Source organism: Lagopus leucura, unplaced genomic scaffold (genome assembly GCF_019238085.1).
Source record: "Lagopus leucura isolate 7727_CA_CO unplaced genomic scaffold, USGS_WTPT01 Super-Scaffold_100159, whole genome shotgun sequence".
Lineage (NCBI taxonomy): Eukaryota > Metazoa > Chordata > Aves > Galliformes > Phasianidae > Lagopus > Lagopus leucura.
Genome location: NW_024962335.1, coordinates 24,881,983 through 24,908,989, shown reverse-complemented (window position 1 = coordinate 24,908,989; position 27,007 = coordinate 24,881,983). Strand labels below are relative to the sequence as shown.

The window sequence follows — 27,007 nt, the reverse complement described above, 5'->3', positions numbered from 1 at the left end:
AGAAGACTTCTGAGAGGCTAAAATTGATCTGGAGGATTAGGAGACTAAAGTAGAACACAGAAAACATTTTTTTCCAATGTAAGGGCTTGACCCAGGCCAGCAACTGAGGGCCTTCCCTGAGTGAGTTGCCTGGCTGCTACCCATCCCCCCCCCGACAGCCTATTAGGGTAGAGAATAGAAAGAGCAACAGCAAAAAAAAAAACACAACTCCTGGACTGAAATAAAGCCAGTTTAATAAATGAAGGAAAGAGAGGGAGGGAAAAGCACTAGAAAGAAATAAATGAAACAAAACAAAACAAATAATGCAGGCATTTTGCTTTGCTCACCACGTCCCACCCTCCTGCAAGCAGGTCAGTGCTCCGGGCAGCAGTTACTTTGGAAATACACCACTCAGTTGTATTGCTGAGCATGGCTTTATTGTTCTATATGCAGTGGGACTCCGGTCAGTTTCAGACAGCTGGCCTTACCATGTACCCTTGCTAACTCTCTAACCTCACAGCAACTTATCTGGGGGACAGGCAGAGAAACAGTGATAGTCTCGATGGTGTGCAAATGCTGCTCAGCAATAGCTAAAACATTACCAGTTCTGCTATAGTCACAAATCCCAAACACAGCTCCATGCAAATTGCTGTGAAAATAATTAATTCTGTCCTAGTCAGACATGGTGCATTCAATAAGTCAGCAAATTCTGTTGCTCATTTTCCGTAATAGAGTGTGAATTATTATTAGCAGTTGAATATTGTGTAATAAGTCAAGGGAAGTTTTCAGGTATTCTGTAAAAGTGGTCAGAATAACAACAGTGATGTTTTTTGCTGGAAATCCAATGCGATGACACATCAGCAGAAGGGATGCAGCAGTGTTTATGCATCCTCCCGTCTAAGTGCAAGGTGAGAGTTTCCAGAGGATTGCAGTTTGTCTGTTTGATTTTTAATTTTTTCATTGGGTTGTGCTTATATTATCATGTGGAGACTTCATTCATTCATTCACATCCTTTATGACACTTTCTGCAGCACGACTTATGCCAGGCTGCCAGGAAAATTTGCTCTCTGGAAGTTTGGGCTGTTAGCAGCTGAGCTGACTCTGTAAGGAGGAGATCCACTTTCTAAATATTAGATTGAAAAACAAAAGAAGCAACTGAAGAGTTTTGCCTGATGCTGAGGTACTTACTAGAAAGACAGAAGGGCCTGTAGGATGACAAAGGATAAATTAGATCTCTAATGGGTTCTAATAAACATCCTGCCAGCATAAACATGTTTATAAAATAAATAAGTAAACTGGAATTACTGCTGAATACAACATGGACTGTCAGTTTTTGTGGTTACCATAATTTTATTTATTATCACAGACACTTACTGGCTTTTGCTAATTGAAAATTGTGTTGAAGTTCTTGTTGCTGACCTGTTGTAATTAAAAATGAAGAACTTGAGGGGCTTTATTTCGCTCTCAAATGTAGGCAACCACAGCTTTTATTATCACTCAGAAAGCTCTTTCTTATATAAACACTATTGTTCTCACTGTGACATGGTGTGCTGAAAAACTTACCATCTTATCTAGTGTGAATGCTGTGCTGTTCTGTGGAAGAGGATGTGCTTGTCAGTGTTGCTTCTGGATATCCTAAAGCAGGACAAAAATTCTGGGAAATGGGGCATGAACTTTCAAGAGTTGCTCTCTGCTTTTTCATTCCCTTGGAGTCTCCCCTTATGGAAGAATTTCCATGCTTAAAGCCACTCTGTTGTTGCTTGCAGGATTCATAAGCTTTGCAGTGGATGGAAGATTCCTTATCTTGGTTTCATTTCTTGTCATTCAAAAAAATTCTCTTTTTCACCTCAAAAAGATAATAATCAGAGTTGAATGTTGGATGTATTGTTAATTGAAACATGGCTTTCTTTTTATTATATTTTTTTAGGCCTATTTTCCTTCCTACTGGACAGCATTTTATAGTCTGTAATGGAAGATTGTTAACTAGTCCCCTTGGAGATGCAAATAATTGTATGGAGTTAAACCAGATACTGTTTTTTAATTTCCTTGTTTTGTTAGGAACAGATGGACTTTACTTCTTCAGATCATCATCCAAACAAAAAAAGAAAGGTAGCAAGTCAGACAGTACTGCTGTTTTGTTGGGGTGTGCATGTGTGTGTGCCTACTGTCCTAAAAAGAATAAGAGTCAAACAAAATACCTAAATAACATGCTGCAAAAGCAGAAATATTAATCACAGTTGGAATCAGTGCAGGTTCCCTGTCGTGGAATTTTGAGGTAACAGGTGATAAAGTTAAAGTATCTGTTTTAAACTGTTCACATACCTAGTTAAAAAAATCTGATAATCAGTGGCATTCTTCAGTTAGGTGATTGCAGTGCAGGCTTCTTGTGCTAAACCAAGCAAGCTAAGTAGCTGTTGTAGGGTAGCGGGATGGCTCTGATGCATGAGCTGTGTCTACCATTGAGGAGGGACTCTGGGCCAAGGAGGGGTTTTAGAAATTAGGAATTGGATTGTCTTTCATGAGACTGGCTGAGAACTGAAGAAATAAGGGATGTGATGATAAAGGGTAACAAAATACCCTTTTAAGTAAGTGAGGGCATCCCTTTCCTTGTCAATACCCAAGATTCCTCTGTGAAGAAACACTGGTCATAGGAGAGCTTTTTAAAGTATTGCATGCATGGTGTCCTCCCTGCAGATCCCTCTACATAGCAGGTCACGTGTGGTCATTAGTAGTAATTTCAATTTTGCAAAAAATAACTAATATGTCCTGTCAACAGAAGCATGCACTTTCATTTTGCCCCTACATACTCCAATTGGATGTGATGAAATGAACATAACATCAGTTACACACATTTCCTTTCAAACACGATCAAACTGCCTATTCTATTTGAAGATCAGAACTCAAGGTATTGAGTGAATCATAGAGGAAAAAAATTAGGAAATGCTTAATTTCCTTGAGTTTCTCTCAGTGACTTCCTTGCTTAGTCAATGCTCTGGTGTTTCAAATTGGACTATTTCATTGGTGATCAGGGAAAAAAAAAAAAAAAGAGGAAAGCTTGTATGTGTTGTACTGAAAATTCAAAATAAAATTGAAAAGTGGAGGGTGTGAGGTTTATTTGGTTTTTTTGTTTGTTTGGTTGGTTGGTTTGGTTTTTTTTTTTTTGGTTTTGTTTTTTTTTTTGTTTGTTTGTTTGTTTGTTTTAAGTATTCACCTACATTCATTGGTTTTTAATGTGGGTGTGTGTTGTGTCCTCATCTTGCATATTCCCTTCCCTCCTCTCTGGGTTTGTTGTTAATCCATTGTGTGGAGTAAGAAGCAAACTGTTTCTGATTTTGCAGCATTGTGTTTTGTTCAACTGAAAAATATTTCTGTTCTATTTAATGTTTATGTTGCTACAGCTTTTGGCTTCTTTTTTCTTTCTTTCTTTCTATGAATATTTCTACATTACTGATTCAACAGACTGAATGTACTAGGAAGAAATAAATGTTGACACAGACTGGGTCTGCGATTGGCTTTATTTTTTGTGAGGGTTGTGTATGTCTGAAAACCTGCATTCATGCAAAGGCAACTCTGCAAGTTACCATGTTGCTACCAAGTGGAAGGCCAGTGATTTTTAAGTCAGGGTTCCCAATGAAGCATTTCCAGCCAGAACACTGCTTCCATCTGGTGCCACCAAGTCAAGATAGCTGGCTTTTAACATCAGTGTAAGTATGGTTCTTGCTGGAGTGTGTGAGCATGTAGCTTTTTTTTTTTTTCCTTCTGAATACGGAAATAACCACAGCTCACCTTCTGCTTTCATATATACAGCTTGTTTTAAGCATCTCTGAGAAGTATCCAGAACACAGTATGGTAAGAAGGCAAATGAATAATTCTTTTCTTTTCTCTCAATCTTTAGAACAAAGAAAGAACTATGCACGGGACAGTGCCAGCAGCATATCGGAAACTTCCCAGTATCACGTAGAGGTGAGATAAGGATGTATGAGAACGCCATCTACCCCTTACAGCTTTTGGTTATATTGTGATTTTTGCTTACATGATTTTTGAGGATAATGTGCTTGAAGACATATGAATCTTCCAAAATATCCTGCCAGCCCGAGGTCACTTCAGAACAGATTACATTGAAATGTATCAAATTCTCTAGCTTTGCCATAAAGAGCTGAAATTTTGATGTAGAAGAATGTAAACAAAGTAGTATGTAGTTTGGCAAATGGAGAGGGCTTCTCAATGGGACGACAGCTCAGTGTGCTCTATTGCCCTGATTCTGAACCTGTTATGTTGCAGGGATGAGGCAGGCCATTAGCAAGGAAGGCTGACTCATAATTAGTATAAATACCTTGATTATTTATAAACAACAGAGGTGTCTTAATACTTAGAAAAAGCTGGGTACTAAGCCCTAAAAGCCTAAGTGAATCTACTGTTAGTGGTGATATACTGCCTGCACAGACTCTTCCCCAGTGAGAAATGCAAACTACTTTCCTTCCTATCTTAAGCTGCTTTGTAGAAATACTCTGTGCTGCTGTCATATTCTGTCCATTAGTAGACAAGTATTAAATATTCAACAAAGTAAGCCTGGGTGCCTATACGTAGTCTGTAGGCACTTCTGGGTGCTGTTACTCATTTTGCAGTCTTTTGCGAAACGTTTTTCCTTTACCATCAGAACACTGTCATGGGTTTAACTGAATTTTGCAAAAAAAATGTAGATTCCCAGGTCCTTTCAGCTGGGTTTTAAATTTAACTGTAAATTGTGAGATTGTATTTAGAATAGTCTTCATTCTCTTCATTCCAAGTACTTCTATCCTTGATCTGCTCTCAAAGGAACGTTGATGTTGCTTTTAATTGTCTGTCTGTATTTAGCTTCTGTGTAACCATTTTGGTACTCCACAGGCATAAAAATTAGTACTTGTATTTGAAGTTTAAGTATTCCTCTGTGAGCAGTCAGCAGGGTTTGTCTCACTTTTTAAAATACTTTGATTATATGCAGCTTGTATCTACTCTCTTGTTTGTCATTAACGTGTGCTGTTACCCTGTAATAGAAGAAAGCTCACTTAATTCTTTTAAGCTATTTATAGGATAGGTGTGCAAGCATACATTAAAATCGATTCAGCTTGAGTGAATTCAGCTTGAGCTGTATTCAGGTCTTAAAGAAGAATGTGAAACTGGAGTTATGCCTGGATAAAATTAAATGACTTTATAGGTTGTCTTACATGGCTTATATGTTTAAGGAGAAATTGTCAAAACTTAAAAGACAGGGAAACAAGTTGAGATGATGCCTGTGAGTAGTGTTTCATTACTAGATCATTAATTAAAATTGGAGAATATTCCAAGTTGACAGTGAGCAAACACAGTTTATATACTACTACTTCTATTGTGTACTGCATAAAAGAAGCAAATACCTCCTTGTCTGTAAGGTATACCAGTCAGGTACAAGCCCGTGATGTTTGCCATGAGTGTGCTAGCTGGCAACTCTGGGAGAGATAGGGATGCTCCAGGTCAGGGTCGTGGTGGTGATGTGTTGGCAGCATGTTTCTGCAAGGCTTCTACTGATGCTTTCTGGATTCAGCTTACCGATAGAGACAGGTTTTCACTTCTCAAGAAAGCTAACTAAATACTCAGGATTTGATTCTCACTGTGATACCTGGAAGATGTCATAATATGCCTTCCAGTGTAACCATTTGCTGTAGTGAGGAAATGACAGAGGATGGCAAGCAGCAAGTTTAAAATGACATTATGGACTAAACAACCTCCCCTGTGGCATATTGGTTGATTCTGTTCTAAAAGGCGCTTTCATTCATGAGTTATTTTTATTGCTCTTTCATGGCAATTTGGATACTGACATTGCTTAGTGAAAAGGAAGATTAAAATTCTGTTATTATTTTAATGTTTGTGTCATTCACCAGCACTTGACCACCTTTGTTCTGGACCGAAAAGAAGCAATGATTACAGTAGATGATGGAATAAGGAAGCTGAAATTATTGGATGCTAAAGGCAAAGTGTGGACTCAAGATATGATTCTTCAAGTGGATGACAAAGCTGTCAGTTTGGTGGACTTGGAATCAAAGGTACGATCTGTGAGTGGCAGACTCATTTCCAGAGAGAGAAAGAAAGGGAAGGGACAGAAAAAATGATGTGTGTGAGATTTGGTATTTTAATTAGCTTATTATCACTTTCTCTTTTTAACTCATGCAGCTTTTTTTGAGATCAGGACACTGAATATTAAGACTCTTTTTTTCTCTTTTTTTTTGTTTTTGTTTTTGTTTCCCTTCTGGCAGAATGAGCTGGAGAATTTTCCTTTAAGCACAATTCAGCATTGCCAAGCTGTGATGAATGCATGCAATTACAATTCAATTCTTGCATTAGTATGTAAAGAACCAACTCAGAACAAGCCAGATTTGCATCTTTTCCAGTGTGATGAGATTAAGGTAAGGTGTTAATGCAGATCTTCTTTGCCTTATTTCAGCAGGGGAAATTTTATGAATTGGCAAGTACAATGGGTAAAACAAAGTAAATTGATTCATAGGAAATTATTATGTACTTTTATTCTTATACGTGTAGTTTGAGCTTCATGCATTTATGATATCTACATGACTTACAGTATGCTAATATAAGCAGCATAGTATATCTTGTAAGAAAAGATTACTATATGTGAGCTGGAATCTTTAGTGCATGTGCAAATATGTAATTATTGTAAATATTGATTCTTGGGCTCTGTAGCTGTTCATTTGTGTTTGTAAAGGACCAAAGCTTTGGAATATGCATATGATTTGCATTCACACTTCTAAGAAAGAGGTGTAAAATAGTTTGAGTTATCCCAGATTTATCTTATAATCTAGAAAGAACTCAACCAAGTCCTGAGTCTTTCCTACTCCTTCTCTTTTTCTACTCTTTTTGCCAATGAACAGTTAAGCCTCCCCAGCATCTCTGCCTTTGCATTTCTGTCCTGCAGGAGAGATTGTAAAATGATAAATATTGCTTGCAGGAGGGACAAAAGAAGGAAAGAGATTGTTTATCTCTGATTAAAATATTCCCTTCAAGCTTCCAGAGTAAATATTTTTAATGCATTCAATGCAGTGCTTCTTCATTTCCAGGATTATAAATGTTAATGTGTTATTTACTCCACATAATTGGTATTTCTTTCAGTTTTGCTCAATCATTTTATCGTTTGTTTTTTTTTTCTCCAGTCACATCTTAGGAGTTTATATCATTGTCTTAAAACATCACATTGCTAATTGCATTGTGCAAACATTTTGAAATTGGTTCATTGCAACTGGTGTGAAGATTGCCGATTGCCAATTGTGTGGCACAAAATTCGTTGTTTCAGTGGAAACTGGGATCCTGTGAGTTCAGTTTGCAGCATGCTAAATATTGCAGCACTCCTCTTTTAAGGTCTGGTTAGACACAGCTTCCAAAGGTGTATAGGGTCTCTTCAGACTCCCATCTTTTGAAGTTCTTGTGTGCAGATAAAATTGCAGAATGCGTAAGCATGACTTGAAGACTGGGATCCCTTTTTCCTTCTGAGGTATCATTTGAGTCTGTGACCTTATCCTAGGTTCTGTTCCTTTTCCATAAGCCTTGGCTCTTCTTGAGATGTTAGATTTTATTCATTGCCTTCTTAATGCTTTCATTCAGAACATATAACAGACTTCAGGAGCCTCTGCAATAGCAATTTATTCAAAATGAATTATATTGTGGTCAGTCAGTATTTTCTAAAAAAACACAATTGTTAAACAACAAATATAAATAGTGTAATTAATGAAATGCTTTTGTTCCTCAATTCCTGTCAAGTTGTTCAATTAATTCTTTAACCTTCATCTTTCTCATTGTATTCTGAAAAGTCTGTTAATCTCTCAATTCAGTGAAGTTTCTAGTCCCATACTAGTTCTAGTGGTTACATATTCCTCCTAAGAAGTTACACGTTTTTATTCCAAGACAGGTAGAACTTGTAGAATGAGCTAGACATGGACAGATTTAGGCCTTGACAAGTTGTATAGGAAATTAATTTGTCAGCTCAAGATATGTAACAGAGCATCCTAAATCCTATGAGAAGCTGTGACCTACTAAATGCAAGATCTATTAAAATAATGCCTTAGACATGTATCAGAATTTCACTTATAGGCCACTGTGAGGACAGATTGCAGTAATGGAGAGACAGGAACCTAAGGATCAGGAAATGTATTGAAAAATTCATCTTTTACTAAGGCGAAGAGAAATTGGAGGCTATCTTCTTACAGGAGACTGTATTACTACCAGTTTTTTTCCTAATCCTTATGCTACTACTATTTATAGTAGTTTTACTTTATGTCTTTCACAAATATTTTTGACAGGAAAAAAAAAACAACAACAAAAAACCATGGAGGGGGAAAAATAGCTCATGCAGTAATTGTTGACTTTGGATAATTACAACTGTTCAGACAAATTTATTATCTAGATAACACATCCATCTGATGATAACATTTGAGATTGGAGCAGTGACAAAAATACCAGCTCCCGGAGAATGGTGTCATGTTTTCTTTGTTCTGTTTCCATACAAATCCCAGCATTTTTTTTTTTTTTAATGGAATATGATAAGAGGTTCTGTAATCAAAAGATAACTTCAAAAAGTACATGATGAGATCATTAGTTCATATATCTGCTTAGTCTAGATGAGAACTGATGGACTCTGCTTCTGTCTCTTCAGGCTAGCTTTATTTATGAAGATATAGAAAGTGCAATCAGTGACAGCAAGAGTGGAAAACAAAAGAAGAGACTTGAAACACTGAGGTAAAAACCTAGTTTCTTGGCAATATATGGGGTCATGAGACACTCATGAAGTCTGTCTGCTGTTTCTTTTTCTTTTTTTTTGGCTAGTTGATAATATACTTCAAAAAGCACGTGTAGAGGACTTGACTTACTAATTATCTCAAACTGTCTCGAGTTATAGTGTCACTCTTAACTTTCCCAATTCTGCTTTAGTAACTGGGACAGCTGACATAAGTGCAGGTTGCTAGAGAATAGCATTGTGTGTCTGAGTTCTGTATATGGATAAAATAGTTCAAAATTTGAAATAAAAATATGAATCTTCCTGAATTCCAAGGAAGCGAGGTTTTGGGATCTAAAGATGTTAAATAAAACAGCAACTAAGGACAAAAAAAATTTTCTGCCTGTTTAATGACTTGAAAAACTCCTTGTTTCCCTGGTAGGGAAAACTTCTCTCCCAACAGGAAAAGGTGGAGTAAAAGTCTATTGGTTTCAGATTAATACAGTAGCTGGTGCAGGTGTAGAAACGAGGGCACAAATATGTTAAGTACTGAATAGGATGGTGGTGGTCTGTATGCTGAATCCTGATGACATTGCTCAATAATAGTTGTGCGGTCCAGTGAGAGAATTCTCTGCGGTACAAAAATCTGTAAGTAAAAGTCACTATTGTATGAATAAGTTTATTGCTGCCTTAGTTGCCTGTTAAATTCTGGTGTGGAACATGTGAAGTTTTCCTAGAATAATGGACACTTATGTTGAAAAAAATTAAGAAGGCAGAAGTGCATCAGATTTTACATATGGGTTTAAAATTAAGCAAGCACACTTTACTGTTTGAGGTGCAATAACAGATAAGTGTAAGCACAAAATTGTGTACCACCTGGACTCAAACACTTTGGGGAAAGCTGATGAGATTTAGTTGGGAAATGAATGTAGGTCAGTACATCCACAGGGAAAAGTAATCTGACATATCAGTCTCTAAAAGCTTTGAGGCCTAAAGGTCATTAATGCATGACAATTCAGCACTGAATACTTGCTGTCATTTCATGTATGTGTTAGCACTGGGCCAAGGAAGAAAGCCTTCTTTAGATGGGTCCTGTTTGATTACTCCGGAGATCTTGTAGTAAGTCTGACACTGCACCATCAAATTGCTGCAAGGTTATTTACAAGTAAACAATGTAGGAGATGCAAAAAAAGAATGCTTAAGTGACTATCGGAGACTAGAGGAAGGACTTGTGAAGAAAGCATCATTTTTTGATAAGTGACCAAATTGTATTTTGTGCTGTTGTTGAATGCCATGAATGAGATGGGATTATGAAGAGAAGAATGAAGAAGAAGATGAAAATCCTTCTTTTAAATAGGGATGGGATGTGAGTTTCAAAAGATTTGTTGGGATTTTTTGTCTTTTGATACTGAGTTACAGAATGACTTCAAAGACCTCCTTCCTTGTGGTATTAAAAGATAGATTAAGAACTGGAAAAGTTGGGACTGGGAACTGGGAAAATAATTTTGAACTGAATCAGGGCAGGTTTAGCTTAGATATTAGGAGGAAGTTTTTCACTCATAGGGTGGGGATGCACTGGAACAGGTTGCCCAAGGAGGTTGTGGATGCCCCATCCCTGGAGGCATTCAAGGCCAGGATGGATGTGGCTCTGGATAGCTGGTCTGGTGGTTGGCGACTCTGCACATAGCAGGGGGGTTGAAATTAGATGATCACTGTGGTCCTTTTCAATCCAGCCTACTCCATGATTCTATGAAAATTGAAAGTGGGAACAGTCATACATTTGCATCAAGATGGGATGAACAGATTGATCTAAAAAGGAAAAAAAAAGCCTGTGAATGCAATTGTTTTTGTTGGTAGGGTTTTAAGAAGCTGTTGGTTGACAACCTATCAAACACAGAGAACAGGTGCACAACTGGTGATGGCTGAAAGATGACTCTGAATGAAGAATTTAAGTACAATATCGAAGTCCAGCCATTAAACTGCAAATAAAATGCACAAAATTTACCCATAAATGCAATCAAATCTCTAGACAGCATGTTCTCTGTCAGTGCTTTGGAATTTATCATAGAATCATTAAGGTTGGAAAAGACCACTAGATCATCAAGTCCAACCATCAACCCATCACCACTGTGCCCACTGAACCATGTCCCATGTGTCTATGTGAAAGAGTATTTGGTATATTGATGCAAATTTTGCTAACCTCATCACAGAGTGGGTTTCCTGCTACATTTAATCTATTTGCATACCCTGACCGTTAGTACTCATGACTTGGCAAGTCCATAGCATGTTTGACAGTAGAAGGGTCCTGGTAAACCTTGTTGTATTCTCTGATTACACATTAGAAATGTGTTGTGTTAACTTCACTGGTGGGCCCCCTTCTCTTCCTGCAGGATGATCTCCAGTGCTGATGGTGCTATCCCTCCCCCACCACGGGCTCCTGCCCCTGTTCCCCCAGGGACCATCACCCAGGTGGATGTGAGAAGCCGTGTGGCAGCGTGGTCCGCGTGGGCTGCGGAGCAAGGGGACTGTGAGTTGTGTTGCACTGCGCAGTGATAACCAGTTCTTCTGGGCTGTAGGGTTTTATGATCCTCAGTAATAGAAAATAATTCACAGGCTTTCATGAAGACTGCAGTCATTGAATGCAGATAGAGTAATTGCTGTACTAGGTCACCCCTCTGCCATAGCTTGGAGAGGGCAGAATTGTTCTCCCAGTCAGTTCAAAATGCCCCAAGCCACTGCTGCCTGATCTGTGGAATTATGACCTGGCTGTCATAATCTGACTTGTCATTTACTTCACATTTTTCTGAATTTGTGTTCAGAGCCCTGTTTACTTGTGTTCAGATGGATAGATGTGTGGGCTGTGGATTTTAACTCGGGCTTTTATGTGAACATAATAACATGCACAGTAATCTGCATTGTCATAACTCTGGTAATTTAATGATGCCCTATTTATTAGTAGGAAGAATGTTGGCCAGATATTTCAGACAATTAAAAAATACAGTCACTTGGATTAAAAGCTGACTAGAGATCAACATTATGTATTTATTTATTCATCCGGGTATGGCTAACCTAGTTTATATTGTTAAAGCCTTACCCAAGAAATGCTGCAGTATTTCTGAATATTATTATTTTATAATCTGTGGATTATAAAAATAATAAAGTGGAAACATTCTATTTTAATCAGATTCCATTAAAAAAAGAATTAGAAACAATCAAGCTCTGTAAAACAGACTGTAATAATGAAGTAATCATGGTTAAGGTGAGAGGTTTCTTTAAAAATGAATACTAAAATTTTAGAATTATAATCATTACCCAAGACATATGCATTACTTTTGTTTATTAAGCTATATCACTCAATTATGCAGGGAGAACAAAAATTTTCAGAGAAATAAGGAACATTAAGAACATTATCACCTAGTAATCTGCACCTCTGCACCTACCTTGAGTAACAAACAGCAAGTTGGTTCTGTTGTTTCACTTCTTTCTCTCTCTCAGGAAAAAAAAAAAAAGAAAAGAAAAGAAAGAAAAAGAAAAAGAAACAGTAAAAAAGTTTCATTAACTTACTAAGTGGTCTGTCATTGGTCTGAGTTCCTGCGGTTCCTTTTATTCCATTCATGTGGTTCTTTCCTAAAAAGTGTTTACTAAGATCCCACGTATTAACAAAAGCCATACAGAATGTAGTGTGATTTAGAAATGCTAAACTTACTATTTCTCAAACTGCTTTCCCTTGTTGTTTTCAAGCATAAGACACTGTTTCACACATAAGTCCATTGTTATTTGCAAATGCATATTTTATCACATTGATATCTTCCATTTCTCTATTGCCAGACTTGGTCATTCTGCCCAAATTTCCTATATCCCTTTTGCTTTTTATCTTTTACATCAAAATTGTCTTCAAATTCAGGGCTACGCTGTTACTTCTTGTCTACTTCTACTGGGGTACCTCTCAGCATATTTTGCAAAATAGGACAATTTCTCCTTGCATTTTATTTATAATCTGCCATTTGTATATATATAAATATATATATATGTATGTATGCATGTATGTATGTATGTATGCATAATTAAGACCATAGTACCATACTTCTGTAGTGTGGTTAATTTATACAGCTAAGATGGCTTAAATCATACCCCAAACTCCTTTGTAAGACTTGACAGGATCAGGAATTAGGGTACAAGTTCTTCAGTCCTTGCAAATTGAATGGTAAAAACAATTTTGTCCTTCATTTTCTTGCAGTAGAGGGGTTTCAAGCATAAGCTCTATAGGAGGTGTTAGTTTTTCTATTCTGCATAAATACACATCTCATCCTCCTTTTCCCTTTTCCACAGATGAAAAACAAAGACAATACCCTGACCATGAGGAAACGGCAGAAATGATAGCAGCCAGGATTGACAGAGATGTTGTAAGTGAGAAACAACAAAAGATATTGCTTAATTTCTGAGAAATTGTGTGTCTCTACTACTTGGGAAGTCTTTTTCCACTTGGGAAATTCAGTTCTGATGGAAAGCATGCTGGGTATTCACATTTGTGTGGTAAACCTCTAAATGAACATAAAGTAGTTAATTGTTATTACTATTTTTTCCCTGAAGGAAAAAGAAAAAAAAAAGGAATTTAATTTTTTTGCTGTGAAGAGACAGAAGCATAAACATTAGTTTTGTGAAGACTAAATTTCAGAGAATACATAACAGTAAACTTAATTTTCCTCAATTTAGTGGGATGTAAATTTGTGCAATTTCCAGAACATAAGCATATGGTCATTTCCAAAGGCAGATGTGCTATGAACTTGCGTAAGCTAACAATTTCTAGCCAAATCTAGGGCAGGTCCTATGGTGTATGCAGTATCAAGTATTTCTTTGTTTGCTAGTTGTAACTTTCTACTTTACAGCATCAGGGGGCCTTGAGGGAAGCATGTTGGGGCCTGCTGAATTTGCTGTGTATGTGCTTCCCCTGGGGCTCCTTCTTTTTTCTGCATTTGCTCTTTGAAGAATTATTTTCAAAGAGCACTTCTCTGAAATAACATTCTGACATTCAACAAATAGCTTAATACTTTGTGCTAAAGGAGATTATGAAGTTATACGGGTTAGGAGAATGCTATCCTACACAAATAATTAGAATTTTTTTCATGTGCTGTGAGAGAAAATTTAGTGTGTGAATGAACTGTGTAATTGAACTTAATAATCTTGATGCTTACATTTTAAAAACCTCTAGTTGCTCAGAGTTTTGAGAATAGTCTAAGCTCCACAATACTTGACAGTTATGTAAAGTAAAGGATATAATGAATCTAAATACATAGTGTTCTAGTGTGAACTTTGTACAAATGGAGCTTTTGGTATCTGAGAGATTAGTTCTTTTAACTTCTTGAGTATATCAGTACAGTTTCAGTAATGAAACTGTTATTCTTCTTTTCTCCCATAGCAAATTCTGAACCATATTTTGGATGACATTGAATATTTTGTTACCAAACTTCAAAAAGCTGCTGAAGCATTTGCTGAACTTTCAAAGAGGAAGAAATCTAAGAAAAGTAAAAAGAAAGGACCCGGAGGTAGGAATTCTTACTATACAGAATTCTGTTTCTCCAAAGATCATTGAAATAGCTAGCACATGTGGATTTTTATGTTGTTTTTTTCCTTCACGAATGTAGTAATAGTTTTTCATTTTAAGCACAAGAAGAGATATCCACACAGTATATTCTTAGAAATTAATTAAAAACTTTTGTTTGGAATCAGTGGGGAGTGTCTGATTAGAGATGTGACTACAGAATACGTTCACTGTAGTTGTTTTATATTTACAGCATTTTGTAAGTAGGTAAATTTATTAAGTATGTTTTATATGTTTATTATATCCATAATATTTTTAGAAATGATGTAAAATATGAATGGATGTAAAAAAAATGTCAATTTATTTATCAGAGGGAGTTCTTACTCTCCGTTCAAAACCACCACCTCCAGATGAGTTTGTTGACTGCTTCCAAAAGTTCAAGCATGGCTTCAATCTTCTGGTAAGTAACTGCGGGTAGATATGGTGTTTTTGCCTCAGATAGCTAATGTTACATAGAACATGATATTTGTTTTCCCTGTTGCTGTAAATTCGAGCACTGCAGTGGTTTTCCTAGGGTCATATTCCAGTAGTAGGAAGTGAAGAACTAAAATTCTGGTGAAAGTTGAAGAGAAGGAAGAATAACTACCACAGTAGATTTCTTTTTAGTTATTTTTAAGTTGGGTTTTCTTGGAGATTTCCTGCAGTTCAAGAGAATGTAGCTGCTTTATTGATGACTCCTTAAGGAGCTGCAAAGGCTATCTCCTCTTTGGAAAAGCAGTAGTTAAGTGTTCTGTCTTCTCTCTAACTTTCCTAGTGCTTTGTCTGTGTAGAGAAACCTAGTGGACTTTAAATCCCTGCAGCTGTAAACCATGCAGAGATGATCACACCATATGGGGAACTCTGAGCCTGGGTCTTGGTCTCCACTGCTCTTTAAAAAGGAACAGAGCTAGAAATGTAATCCGGTTTGGTTTTTCCACTCTTACTTCATACTGCATTCTGCATTTAAATGATTTCTTTATCTAGTAACACTTGTATATAAAAATCTTTGTCTTCTGTGCGGGAGTAGAAATAGTTCTTGTTTCAGTGCTGAGAAAGATCTGAGGTCTATTTTCTAACACTGTTCGTAATGCCATACCAATGCATTGCTTCAGTGTCATTGAAGAAGCCACAAAAGCTTGAAATTTCACTTCCTAGGGCTTTATGTCAGATATGGAGAGCTGTGTAAAGAAGGAGAATCTAGTTTAAAAATAAAAGGAATAGCTTGAAGAATAAAATCTTTGCCAGTAGAATGGGAACTATTTTAAAACACTATGCTGGAAGCTCCTAGAAAATTCCCACCATCTGCCAAAAAGAAAACTATAGAAAGACCAAAAGAAAGTTGTCATGTGTGAAGAACAATGTGTAGAAAGTTATTAGCAGTAAAAATACATTCTCCTTTTGTCTGTATTTAGAGGCACACTTTAGAAGGCTAGATGCAAAACTAGAATGAGGCCAGCTAAAAGGATGTTGAGGAATAGACAGCAAGATGCAATAAAAGCTGCTGTAACTTTTTAAAATACTTTCTGGAATGCTTCTTACTTCCAGAGCCTATGATCACTAAATAAAAGGAATCCTCCAAGAAGCTGTAGCAGAGAAAATACGCACCTTTTTTTTTTTTTTTTTTTTTTTTTTTGTAATGTGTATTTTACTTGGAAGAGCTTAATGGTGGACAGTGTGTTCATGAAAATCATCTTTTATGGCTCCAGTCTGCCTCCAGACTTAACCTCTTTAATGATCTTCTGTGCACTGATGAGCACCATGTCCAGGAATGCTTCATCTCATGTTGGCTTGTCTAATGCCTGGACCAGGAAGTTATCCTAACTGGACTCCAGGAGTCTCCTGAATTGCTTGCAGTCTGCCTTGTTGCTTTCCCAGCAGTTATCCAGGTGGTTGGAATCTCCCATCAGGATGAGAGCTTGCAAGCGTGATCCTTCTTGCAGCTGAAGCAAGAAGGCTTTGTCAGCAGGCTCCCCTTGATCAGGCTGCCTGCAGTGGATCCTAGCCACCAGATGTCCTTTATTGGTCTGGTGCCTAATTTTAACCCAAGCTGTCAAAGACCAAAAAATAAGAACAAATAAAGATCATCAATATACCATCAGGTTCACTGACTTTATCTTGTTCCCTGTACAGTGAAATTGAAGAAGGTGGAAGGAGAACAAGAATGCTGTAAGAAATGATTATAGACTTTTCTTCAGTTTGGAGAAAGATGAAAAAGAGAAGGAATGTAATAAATCTGTGAATGGTTATGAGAATCACTGGAAAAAGTGAGGAAAGAATGATTGCTCAGTTTTCTTTTGGAAAAGAACTGCAGGGTATTAATGCAACCAAGAGGTGGCATATTTCCAAATAAGATGCTTTTTGACGAAACATGCAATTGAATTGTACTTCTTATTTGCACAATATATGCTAACACTTATATGGATTCAAAAGCAATTGTATAAATTTACTGAAGGGAAGAATCCATCAGTGACTTTTAACGCAAAACAATAGTATTTTGTACTTTTAGTTGAAGAAGTCCCTGAGAAAATTGCTGGTGAATTTATAAGAATTTTTCTCAGATATTTTATGTTTGCCTTGTTCCTTCTCATGCTTCCCTTAACACTTTCTCTTAGCTGATGTTGGAGACAAAACATACAACTTAGATGGACCTGTGCTCTCACCTGGGACAGTCATTTTTACCTGAAGTATTTATTGTCATAAAAGTTAATTGTATCTTAAAATTTATCATTTTTCCTTTACCTTAGGCCAAATTAAAGTTCCATATCCAGAATCCTAGTGCAGCTGAACTGGTTCATTTTCTCTTTACCCCACTACATATGGTAAGCTTTTGTAATTTTTTAGGTATTTTCCTTCAGAATTCTTACACTTGTATGATCTAAAATCTTTCCAAGAATGATGAGATTTAAAATTGTCCCTGGAGAGGTACTATGGAGAAATGTGTATCCAAGGATGAAGATTTCTTAAGAAAACAAGTTTTAGCCTTTTTTGCATGTTAACATCTATCATATGTGTATATATATATATGTTTAAAATATCTTTATCTTTCTTTGTATCGCAGTTAGACATTACAATTTTAATAAACAAACCAAATAAAGAAATACATCATGCATGAGGAGAGTTGGAAGCATAACCGTGTGCCAATTCAATTAAAATATGTGTCATTTCAATTAGTAGATTAAAATAACATTGACAGAAGTGGGTCTCAATTTAAAGGTGACCAGAACAACAGTTCTGCAATAAATGGTTTTACTTCATCCATCCACAGGACTTAAGAACAAGCTAGCTTCCCAGAATTTGTTTATTTGTTGAGTAGTAAATGTTTCATACCATTAATGTAGGTAACATATTCGTTGTAACTTCCTTTTTTATTATGTGTGTATTCTTTGTGTTATTTTAATATTTTGATTTAGGTGGTGCAGACAACAGGAGGTCCAGAGCTTGCCAGTACGGTACTAAGTCCCCTCCTAACAAAAGATACCATAGACTTCCTACAGTATACCGTCACCAGCGAGGAAGGGCAGTTATGGATGTCATTGGGTGACACATGGACCAAAGCCAGGTGAGAAGTTCGTGTTTATTGACGCAGTCTTAACCAGATGATCCACATCCAGCAAACTCAATAGTAGTTTGATAGGCTTTGGACTATTCCTCACAAGTGTTCTTTAAACTCTTTGGAAAGGAGCTCTTAAGCCTCACTGGGATTTGGTAATGGCTAGATTTTAGGCATGGTGGACGCAAATACAAACAGAATATTTTTTTTCCTTCATAGATTAAGGAGTAGAGACTAAATTATGTAAACTTATACCATCATTTTTTTTCTGTTTCATGCCTGCAGTTGCTTTTCACCCTTATTTTCACAACCCAGCCAGTCTGAAATTGGTTAAAAAATCAGTTGGAAGAAGTTGCAATAAAAAATGAAAGAACTATGTAAAAGAGGGTACAGATTTCTATTTTCAATTTCAATGCTTCTTTAAAATTATCATAATGCTATAAGGAAAGTGCTTAAACTTTTAAATAATGTTTATGGGCTGATTTGTGTTACATCTGCATACCCATAAAAGTCCCATTTAATTGATTTGCTATTGCAGTTAGATTTCACTACAATTTACTTTGTTTATGTATTTGTTAATTTGTGAGGTGTTTATATGGTTTGAAATTACCTAGCTAAGTAAAATATGCAAAAAAAAAAAGATTAACAAAATGTGTTTTAACTCTAATCTGTGGTAGAAGAGCACACGTGACAATGATTAAGTATGCAAGCACTTGGACTGGAAAGGTGCCATGTATTTTAAGTTTACTCATCGTTCTTTTGGATTCCAAATTCAGGAATGAATATCTACCACGTGGCTTTCTTACTTTATAAGTTCATTAACCAATTAAGATATTTGTTGTTTTTTTTTTAAGTGATTAAGAAGTAATAACAATAAATTGAGCGGTAGGAATCTACGTGAAAAGCTGTAGAACACGAAGTGACAAGCATCTTCATAACAGGAAGTGTGATGTACATGTGTTTGCCTTTCTTGATCTCGTTCTGCTGCTGGACCAGGACATTCAAATTCATCCTTTGTGCCTGCTGTTCAGCCTACTACTACAAAATGGGCTAGAAACAGCAATTAGAGATCCTTGTGATTGCCAGAGTTTTGATCTCAGCAAAGCTTGCCTTTACCCACTCAGAGCTTGCTGGCTTCATAGCAGCTTGTGATGGGCTCACTGTGGAAATCTACATAGCACTGGAGCCTATTGCAAGGAAAATGGATTATTGTTTAAAATACTGGGCTTCTCATCTTAGGAAATACCTTAATAATTCATTTATTCCATCCTGAAAAAAGTGTAGTTGAAAGAGAAATAGTTCATGCTGCACAAAGAATGCAGCACTTAGAATACAACTGGTTGACCTGTGAAGATTAGAAATTATAGTCTGTCTGATCTCAGTATGCTGAGGTACATTATGAAGCAGTTAAGTAAGATGTATGATTGTTGAAACATGAGGGTTACTGACCTAGCTGAAGCCTGCCAATGGGCTAATAATTGCTGAGTGGTCCTGCAACTTGTGTGACTGGCACCATGTGCCCCCTAATTTTGAACAGCGTTAACAGTGAGACTAAGACAATGTAATGTATGTTCTCATTTCTTGTTCTGCTGTGAAGATACAGTAATTTATTTTGCAGGAGGGTATGTCATGCATGGTGCAAAGGCAGAGCATGAAAGCATTAATTTAGGTACTGTGTATTACATTTAAAAAATGGGAATGAAGTGCTAAAAAATAATAGACTATTCTAAGATTAAGCTTAACTATTAAACAGTAAATGTGAAGATAATTATTGTGCCCTGAAGAATGCAGAGTTCTTTGTATTACACTGTAAGCTATCTATTGCCTAACTCCTTCCTTAAGGTGTAGCTCAGCCCTTTAAACTTCCTTGCTACATGCAAAGGCTGCCCCAAAAGTAATGCCTCCTATTTTATTATATTGGCTCATGACATCAGAGGTGATATTGCTGGTATGGCAGTAGAGGTTGAACCTTCCCATCAATATTCAGTTACATTTTGTTGCTGTGTGACAGATGGCAGCAGAGGGGCAGTCTGACAAAATGGCATTTGACATGGAAGAGTGTATGAAGCAAAAGTGTCCCTGAATTCCTCCACGTGGAAAAGATGTCTCCCATTGGAATTCAGTGACATTACTGAATGTTTCTGAAGACTAAACAGTGGATGTGAGCAGTGATGTGGTGGGTGGTGGATTTCATCAGCACTGACAGCGAGCATGAGTCATCTCCATTGGTGCAGATTTTTTTGATCACGGCATACAGGCTGTTGCTCATCGCTAGTGAAAATGCATAGCTAATGGTTGTGACTATGTTGAAAAATGCTATTTTGTAGCTGAGCATTTGCACTATCAATCAGTGTTATTGTGCTCTTTGTATCTTCTATAGTTTCCATGGGAATAAATAGGAGGTGTTACTTTCGGAGTGACCTACATATCTACTTCCAGTCTTTCATATAAAGTAGGCAATTTCTTTGAAGTCTTTTGTTTGGTTCTTTAATACAAACAAAACATTGCAGCACAGCAATTCTTTCCTATCTAACAGTTATAACAAATCTTAGACGTGCTTGTGATTGATTCTTCTATTAGTCATCCTTTGCTGCGAGCCAGAAATTTGTTGTTTTAGCACTGACAAGTCATTATGGCAGGAACAGTTTGCTCCTTGCTGTGCCTTGCAGAAAAGTAGTTATGGTCAATAAATATTTTCTGTAAATTTTCTGTGGTCTAACACAATCAACACGATTGATGTGCAGTAATCCCAACCACTGTTCTTTACTATGATATTAAAACATATTTCATTTTTTAGGAAGTCTATGAAAGTAGTATTTTTATGACCCTTGATAAAGATCTCTAATTTACTCTCAATGCAGAGCTGACTGGCCCAAAGACCAGTTCATTCCACCTTATGTTCCCCGTTTCCGAAATGGTTGGGAACCTCCTTTGCTGAACTTCATGGGAGCTCCAAATGAGCAAGAGCTCAATAATTTGGCTGAGTCTGTGGCAAACTTTGCGGAGCAACAGCGGAAGCAAGAAATGAAAAGATTATCAAATGAGGTAGGTTAACTGAGAGTGTTTTGTAAATTGCTGAAAAGCAGAATCAACTACTTTTTCACAGAAAAAAATCTTCTGGGATGCTGTCAGAGTGATCACTCTCTGCTGCATCAGTGTAGGCTCAGTGTACTTACAGAAAAGCTGTATGAAAGCAAATATCTGTTCAGCCACCAAAATGTGAATAGGAAAAAAAGAAGGATTTTGCCTACTGCCCTCCTTGAACTTGGTGCATTTTCCCAAATCAGCTGGGAGGACAATCCAAGCCCTTAAGGCTTGTTTTGATTCTTATCCTGTGCTTTCAGGTTCCATTGATTTTGATTGCATATATTTTAAGAAGAATTCAAATAAGCATGTTGTCAAATGTACATCCATGCACAAGAATGCAAACAACAAAAAAAACCTGTTGCCACTTTAAACACATCAAAGATTTTGTTTTGGAACTTTTTTGTTTTAGGGGGAAATGAACTTGAATTTAAAAATTTAATATATTGAAGTAGCTTTAGTTTAATCCAAGGATTTGGAAGTCCAAGTTCCCCTGTTAACTATGGTGAAATGAAAGCATAGCTGAGAATTTTCTAAGTTCAGTCCATAGACTTTCATATCTTCCTTGAGCAATTTACAGCAGTATTATATTCAGAGTACATCTCAGTGCTAAGACTATAGATCTGTCGAGAGCATCATGATAAAATTCTACTAGTGACAAAAATTGAATGTAGAAAGGAAGATTCCAGGGAAAGATTTCAGAAGAATCACCTGAATACCATGCTTTCAAGAAATACTTGCCATAGTTGCCATTTCTGGTTTTGAGCACAGTTCAGCTTTCTAGTGTTGAGTTCCTGCCATGAGCATTTACCCTGTCCTGGGGGAGTAGCTGGCCACTTTGCACTGTGCTGACTGTCCTGAGCATCTGCACAGGGATGGGGCCTGGAGCTGGCAGAAGCTAAAAAGGAAAAGCATTTTCTATGTCATACAGCTTTCACTATGAAAGCAATCAAAATTTAGAATACCTTTATGGTTAGGGTATTTTTCTAAGGTATGGGAGATGTATTCAGTCTTAGCCTGGTAAAGTTGAGTTCATCATGTACTGTTTATCAGATTTTGTGGGATGGCTTTCTCTTGCAGAGCAACTCTTATAAGTCTTCTTGGAGCCCAAAAAGCTTCCCTAGCAAACGTGTATCTAAACTACCTGTGGAAAAGCTGTAACAAACTTTATTTTGATGAAAATTTCCACTTAAAAGCATACACTACATAAAAATTTAGCCAAGCAAAGGAGGCTACTGTGATTCATGTTTGATTACTAAAAACACTGCTTGTCCTTAAACCTAATAGGATTCACAAGAATAAATACACCCTAGTTTTTCCCTATATATTTTTTTTTCATTGAAAAAAAAAAAGGTATAGGGTTAATGGCCACAATAACATGAAATGTAGCTGTCACCCTCATCCAATTCCATACTCACCTCCCCAAAAAGCCTCATCAAACATTGTTTCACTGCTGTTCTACATTGCCATGTGTGTTTGTTTTTTTTTATGTTGTGCTCCCTGTAAATTAAAAACAGCAACAACAACAACAACAAAACCCACAAACCAAAATACCAAACAAAAATCAGAGTCCTTTCTCCACTTTAATCATGTGAAATGTGCAAAATAATATTGAAAAATAGAGGCAGTTTTTTTATGGTTTGATTTTTAACGAAGATGAATACTACATATATTGAATTAGCATATAAATTGAAAGAATTATTTTGAGGGGGCAAATAAATGGAGATGTTTTCATTGGATTGGTAGGTGTGCTGACTCTGCCTTTTAGCCTTCAAAAGATTAAATAATGAGAGTAATAATATTAATAATAAAAATACTGATAATAATAATAATCATAATTCATTGAAGGCATCTGTGGGACTGGCAGCTGTGATGTCAAACCTTGGTTTCATGATTCCATTCATGATGAGTAAGTCGTTTAACCTTGGTACCCTGACTTCCCACGCCAGTGCCTCCTTAGCACATCCCTTAGGGGAGAAGTGCTGAGCTGCTCAATGGCTGTGAAATGTGTTAGGTGCTCAGCTGGAAAGGCTGCGCCAGTGCAAAATGTCTGTGGCAAAAGGAGCTCTCTGGATTGGGTGATGCCAGAAGAATTACTCCTCTATAAGTCTGTCACAAAAGCTTATTTAACAAAAAAGTGCTGGAAAATTGAAAGCCAACTGCTTTTTCCTGGGCAGCATCAACAGAGGGGTGACCAGCATGGAGTAGGAGGTGATTGCCCGCCTTCAATACTGCATCCAGGCCTGGGTCCTCCTTCACCTGAAGGATATGGACCTGCTTCAACAGCTCCATGTTGGAGCAGGTCCAGAGGAGGCCATGAAGATGATCAGAGGGCTGGAGAACCTCTCCTGCAAAGTTAGGGTGAGGGAGCTGTGCTTGTTCAGCCTGGAGAAGAGGAGGCTCCAGGGAGACCTCATTGTGGTAATTCTTCTAGTAATTAAAGGGAGCTTGTAAACAAGGAGACCAACTTTTTACATGATTGGATACTGGAAAGACAAGGGGGAATGGTTTTAAACTAAAAGAGGAGAGATTTAGGTTAGATGTTAGGAAGAAATCTGTTACTCACAGGCTGGTGAGGCCCTGGCACAGGCTGCCCAGAGAAGCTGTGTGTGCCCCATCCCTGGAGGCACTCAGACCATATTGGATGGGGGCTTGGGCAGCCTGAGCTGCTGGGTGACAGCCCTGCCCATGGCAGGGGGTTGGAACTGGGTGGGCTTTGAAGTCCCTTCAATTCAGCCATGTCAGGGAGCTGATGGGGAGCTGGAGAGGAGAGTTCAGTGAGTCTGAGGCAACGCAAGTAATTTCTTTGTGAAGTAAAAACAAGTTCCTGCTTCTTGCAGGTCTTTTGATCTGAGATATAAAGTTAGTAACACTTGAGAGATTTTTTTCGAAGAGGTTTTAATAATGTTGCTTTTAAGAACAGTCTGTCCGTAGATTTTGTTTGTTTGTTTGCTGTTGTCATTCCTGTGCATTTTTTTTTTATTTTTACTGTTTTCAGTTTCACAAACACATAGCCCCATTGGCAAACGTCTCTGGGTGCCAGGTCAGTGCTCAGAAGTGAGTGGGCTTTTTTTGTAGCCACACAGCAAGAAAAAAAGCCAAGCTTTAGAGATACGGTGATTTGTGATGGCTATCAGCTGTTCTATCTCATTGTGCAACTGAATGGTGTCATAAGATAAAGATCTAAAATGGACATCATCAATTTCATAATCTCTGTAAATGAACCACTCACTTTATCTTTTGGGAAATGGGCATTAAAATAATTCTTAATAGAAGCAAACTATCATTGCTGGATTTAGAGTTGGATTTTTTTGAAGGACTGCTGCTCAAAAGGAATTTTCTAAGGATTTGAATATTCTTATATGTATGCTTGTAATAAATTGTGATTGTTTTCTTTAATTAAAAACCTTAATTACAGAGTATTACCTTTCTTTTTGCATTTCTTCTTTGAATTCATCCACATTTAGTAAGGGGATAACTAACATAAATGAACCAATTGATATTATGATCCTGCAATGGGATGGTAATTTTACTTGGAAGCTTTTATTTCTTATATAGAAGTTTTCTGGCTTAGTGTTCATTTAGTACAGGAGCTCAGAGCAGCTTCTTATGCAGTTTATTTTAAAGTCACTCAGGCATTCCTTATGACCTGTGTTGCTGTAGCAATATGTAAGAGAGGACATGGACCTTGCCCTGGAGAACTGTTTTTTCTAAAGAATATCCACTGCAATATTAATGCAGGGGATGGCAGGGGATGACTTAGGATAGAAATTCTTTTATTCTTATCCTTTTGATCTCTCTGTGTACGTATTTGAAATGCAGAAGCTATTAACTTTTCATAGCAGAGCTATGAGCACCTGGGAGCAAGGCCATGTGAGTGCTGGCAGCGTGCTCAGTGCTATGGGGCAGAGGAAGCAGCGCGTTGCAGTGTGTGACACTAATCCCCTTCGTTTTGTCTTGCAGCCTCCCAGTGTTCCTGACTACCCTCCGGCCGATGGGTACGCATTCAGTAACACAGTGTACAAAAGAGGGCCTCTGCTGGACCAAGGGGCGGCTGTTGCTGCCTTTAAGCAAACTGTTAGCCGCCATGTAGATAGGTAACACTGAATCAACGGCGTACGTGATGCTGTGGATAACTGTCCCGACTTACTGACTTGTAGCTTTTGGGGTGGTGGTGTTTCTGTTGGCCTCAGGTTGTGCCAGGAGCAGACCCATATTTCTGTAAGGCTGCTGCTCTGACTGCAGCAGGTGTCTGCCTGTGCTTCTCCAAGGCACATCCATGTGGCTCTTTCAGTATCATTTCTATGAAACTACTGTGTTTATGTATGCTGTGAAATTCATGCTTTTGTCAAAAATGATATGATGGAATTCTAGCTTGATTAAGTACACAAAATCCTCCTGGTGGAGGATTTAAATTTTATTTCTGCTTTTGTTTCACTTTTTTAAAACTATTCTTTGCTTTTTTTTTTTTTTTTTTTTTTTTTTTTTGAACCACAAAGAATGACAAGTCCACTATGAGATTTATCTGTCTGTGTTCTGAATGATTTTTGATTTGTTGAGCTGCTCACTTGCTGCCCATTTAGCATCTTGCTTTGGGTGTTCTGGGCCAGTGCATAAGTGCCCATGTCTACTGACTAATTTTTTCTTTCATTGCTACGATCAAAGCTCTGAAATGTTTGCATAGCAACCAGGATCTTTCTGCACACACGCTTTCATCCCCTTCATTTTAGCCTAAGTCTGATTACCTTAATGGTGAAACTCACTGATCCTTGGAGTCTCAGCCCTGTCTGTGTGGAAAATTTCTGCCAGTACAATTTGTGAAAGTAAAGTTGTGTTGGGATTTATCCTCTATGCCAAATTATGTTTGTTATATATCCTTACATGAACAGTAGTTTAACTTATTTCCCACAGAAGGTGCTTAAGCTATGTTTTGGGTGTCATGTTGCTGGTAAAAACAGCATCAATGTGACTGTTGACACAAACCTTTGCATAACCTCTAATTTTGAGCTGTTTGCTAGAAGATCCTGTTGTTAATCTGCATGCAAACAAATTCTCACATGGTGTGCAGGGTGAAGACTCCATTGTTTTCCTGAACATTGTTTTCCTGAACATCCTGAACTCTGAACAACAGCCAAGTAGTCATCTCTAATCATTTTCTCAAACTTGGTTACTTTCGGAGTTCTTGTCTGAGGATCTGTCAGCTTGAAATCTAAATGATCTGCACTCAAAATTCCTTTCTCTTTTATCTGTAATGTGATAAGACCTGTTTTGTCTTTTCAGAGTAAAACTATTCTTTGCAAAGGCTGCTACCTCTTTTTCAGGCTTAGAGAATGGGACTATTGCGTTGCCCTACTGAGGGTATCAGTGTATGTGGCCGCAGCTGAATGAGTCATCCAGGCTTCCTTAGTAGCAAGTAAAGAGAAAAGAGCATTTCATGTCAGGTGAAGCAGTTCATGTCAGGTGAAGTCAGTCTTTTGAAAGATGTGAAATGAGACATGCTGTGGAGGTACCTGTTTCTCACAACTGACAGTAGAAGGGAGTCTAGATGGCTGACATTGATGCAGACATGTGCAGTGAGCCACTATGTCCCTGTCCAGCCCAACGTGAACTTCCTTTTATTAATTGGCTCTCGAGACACATAACATGTGCCCAGTAGGAATTTGTTACTGAGTGAAAGCTATTCATATGCATTACCCTAGGTAAATTCCATTTGAAGATAAATTTTAAAACACCTGTGAATAAGCAGGTGCAGAAGTGGGTTTTGGGGAAGGAGTGAGAAATAGAAGCTGAGTATTTCAGCCATCATTTTCTGGTGCTTGTTGAAAGCTGGCTTTCCTTATGAGCAGTCTGAAGACAGTGACTGAGCCACCCAGTGTCTGCAGAGGGACAGGTAGGTGATGCATTGTCCAAGGAACTTGTAACCACAGGGACCTTCATTGAGTCTTATTCCAAGGTGCCAGGACCCCCAGTAAGGCATGCTTTTTTTGGATGACTTAGACTGTGTCAGTATCTTAAACTTCAAGCATGTTACCAGCAATAGCAGGGGCTCTCTTTAATGCTAGAAGAGTACTAAACTTTTTTC

The 27,007-nt window shown here is 37.6% G+C and overlaps 1 protein-coding gene across 3 annotated transcripts in view; it reads left to right on the top strand.

The window, feature by feature from the left end:
* EPS8 (epidermal growth factor receptor pathway substrate 8) overlaps positions 1–27,007 on the top strand; it is a 132,688-nt gene that overhangs the window by 85,028 nt on the left and 20,653 nt on the right. For 2 of the 3 annotated variants that reach the window (XM_042890136.1, XM_042890135.1), the window contains exons 4-15: positions 3,875–3,942; positions 5,877–6,038; positions 6,249–6,398; positions 8,654–8,736; positions 11,104–11,240; positions 13,043–13,116; positions 14,130–14,256; positions 14,624–14,712; positions 17,036–17,110; positions 17,702–17,850; positions 20,703–20,886; positions 24,889–25,022. In XM_042890136.1, coding sequence (XP_042746070.1) covers positions 3,875–3,942; positions 5,877–6,038; positions 6,249–6,398; positions 8,654–8,736; positions 11,104–11,240; positions 13,043–13,116; positions 14,130–14,256; positions 14,624–14,712; positions 17,036–17,110; positions 17,702–17,850; positions 20,703–20,886; positions 24,889–25,022 — 1,432 coding nt within the window. The remainder of the gene's footprint in view (positions 1–3,874; positions 3,943–5,876; positions 6,039–6,248; positions 6,399–8,653; positions 8,737–11,103; positions 11,241–13,042; positions 13,117–14,129; positions 14,257–14,623; positions 14,713–17,035; positions 17,111–17,701; positions 17,851–20,702; positions 20,887–24,888; positions 25,023–27,007) is intronic. The other variant, XM_042890137.1, reaches the window with a different exon arrangement.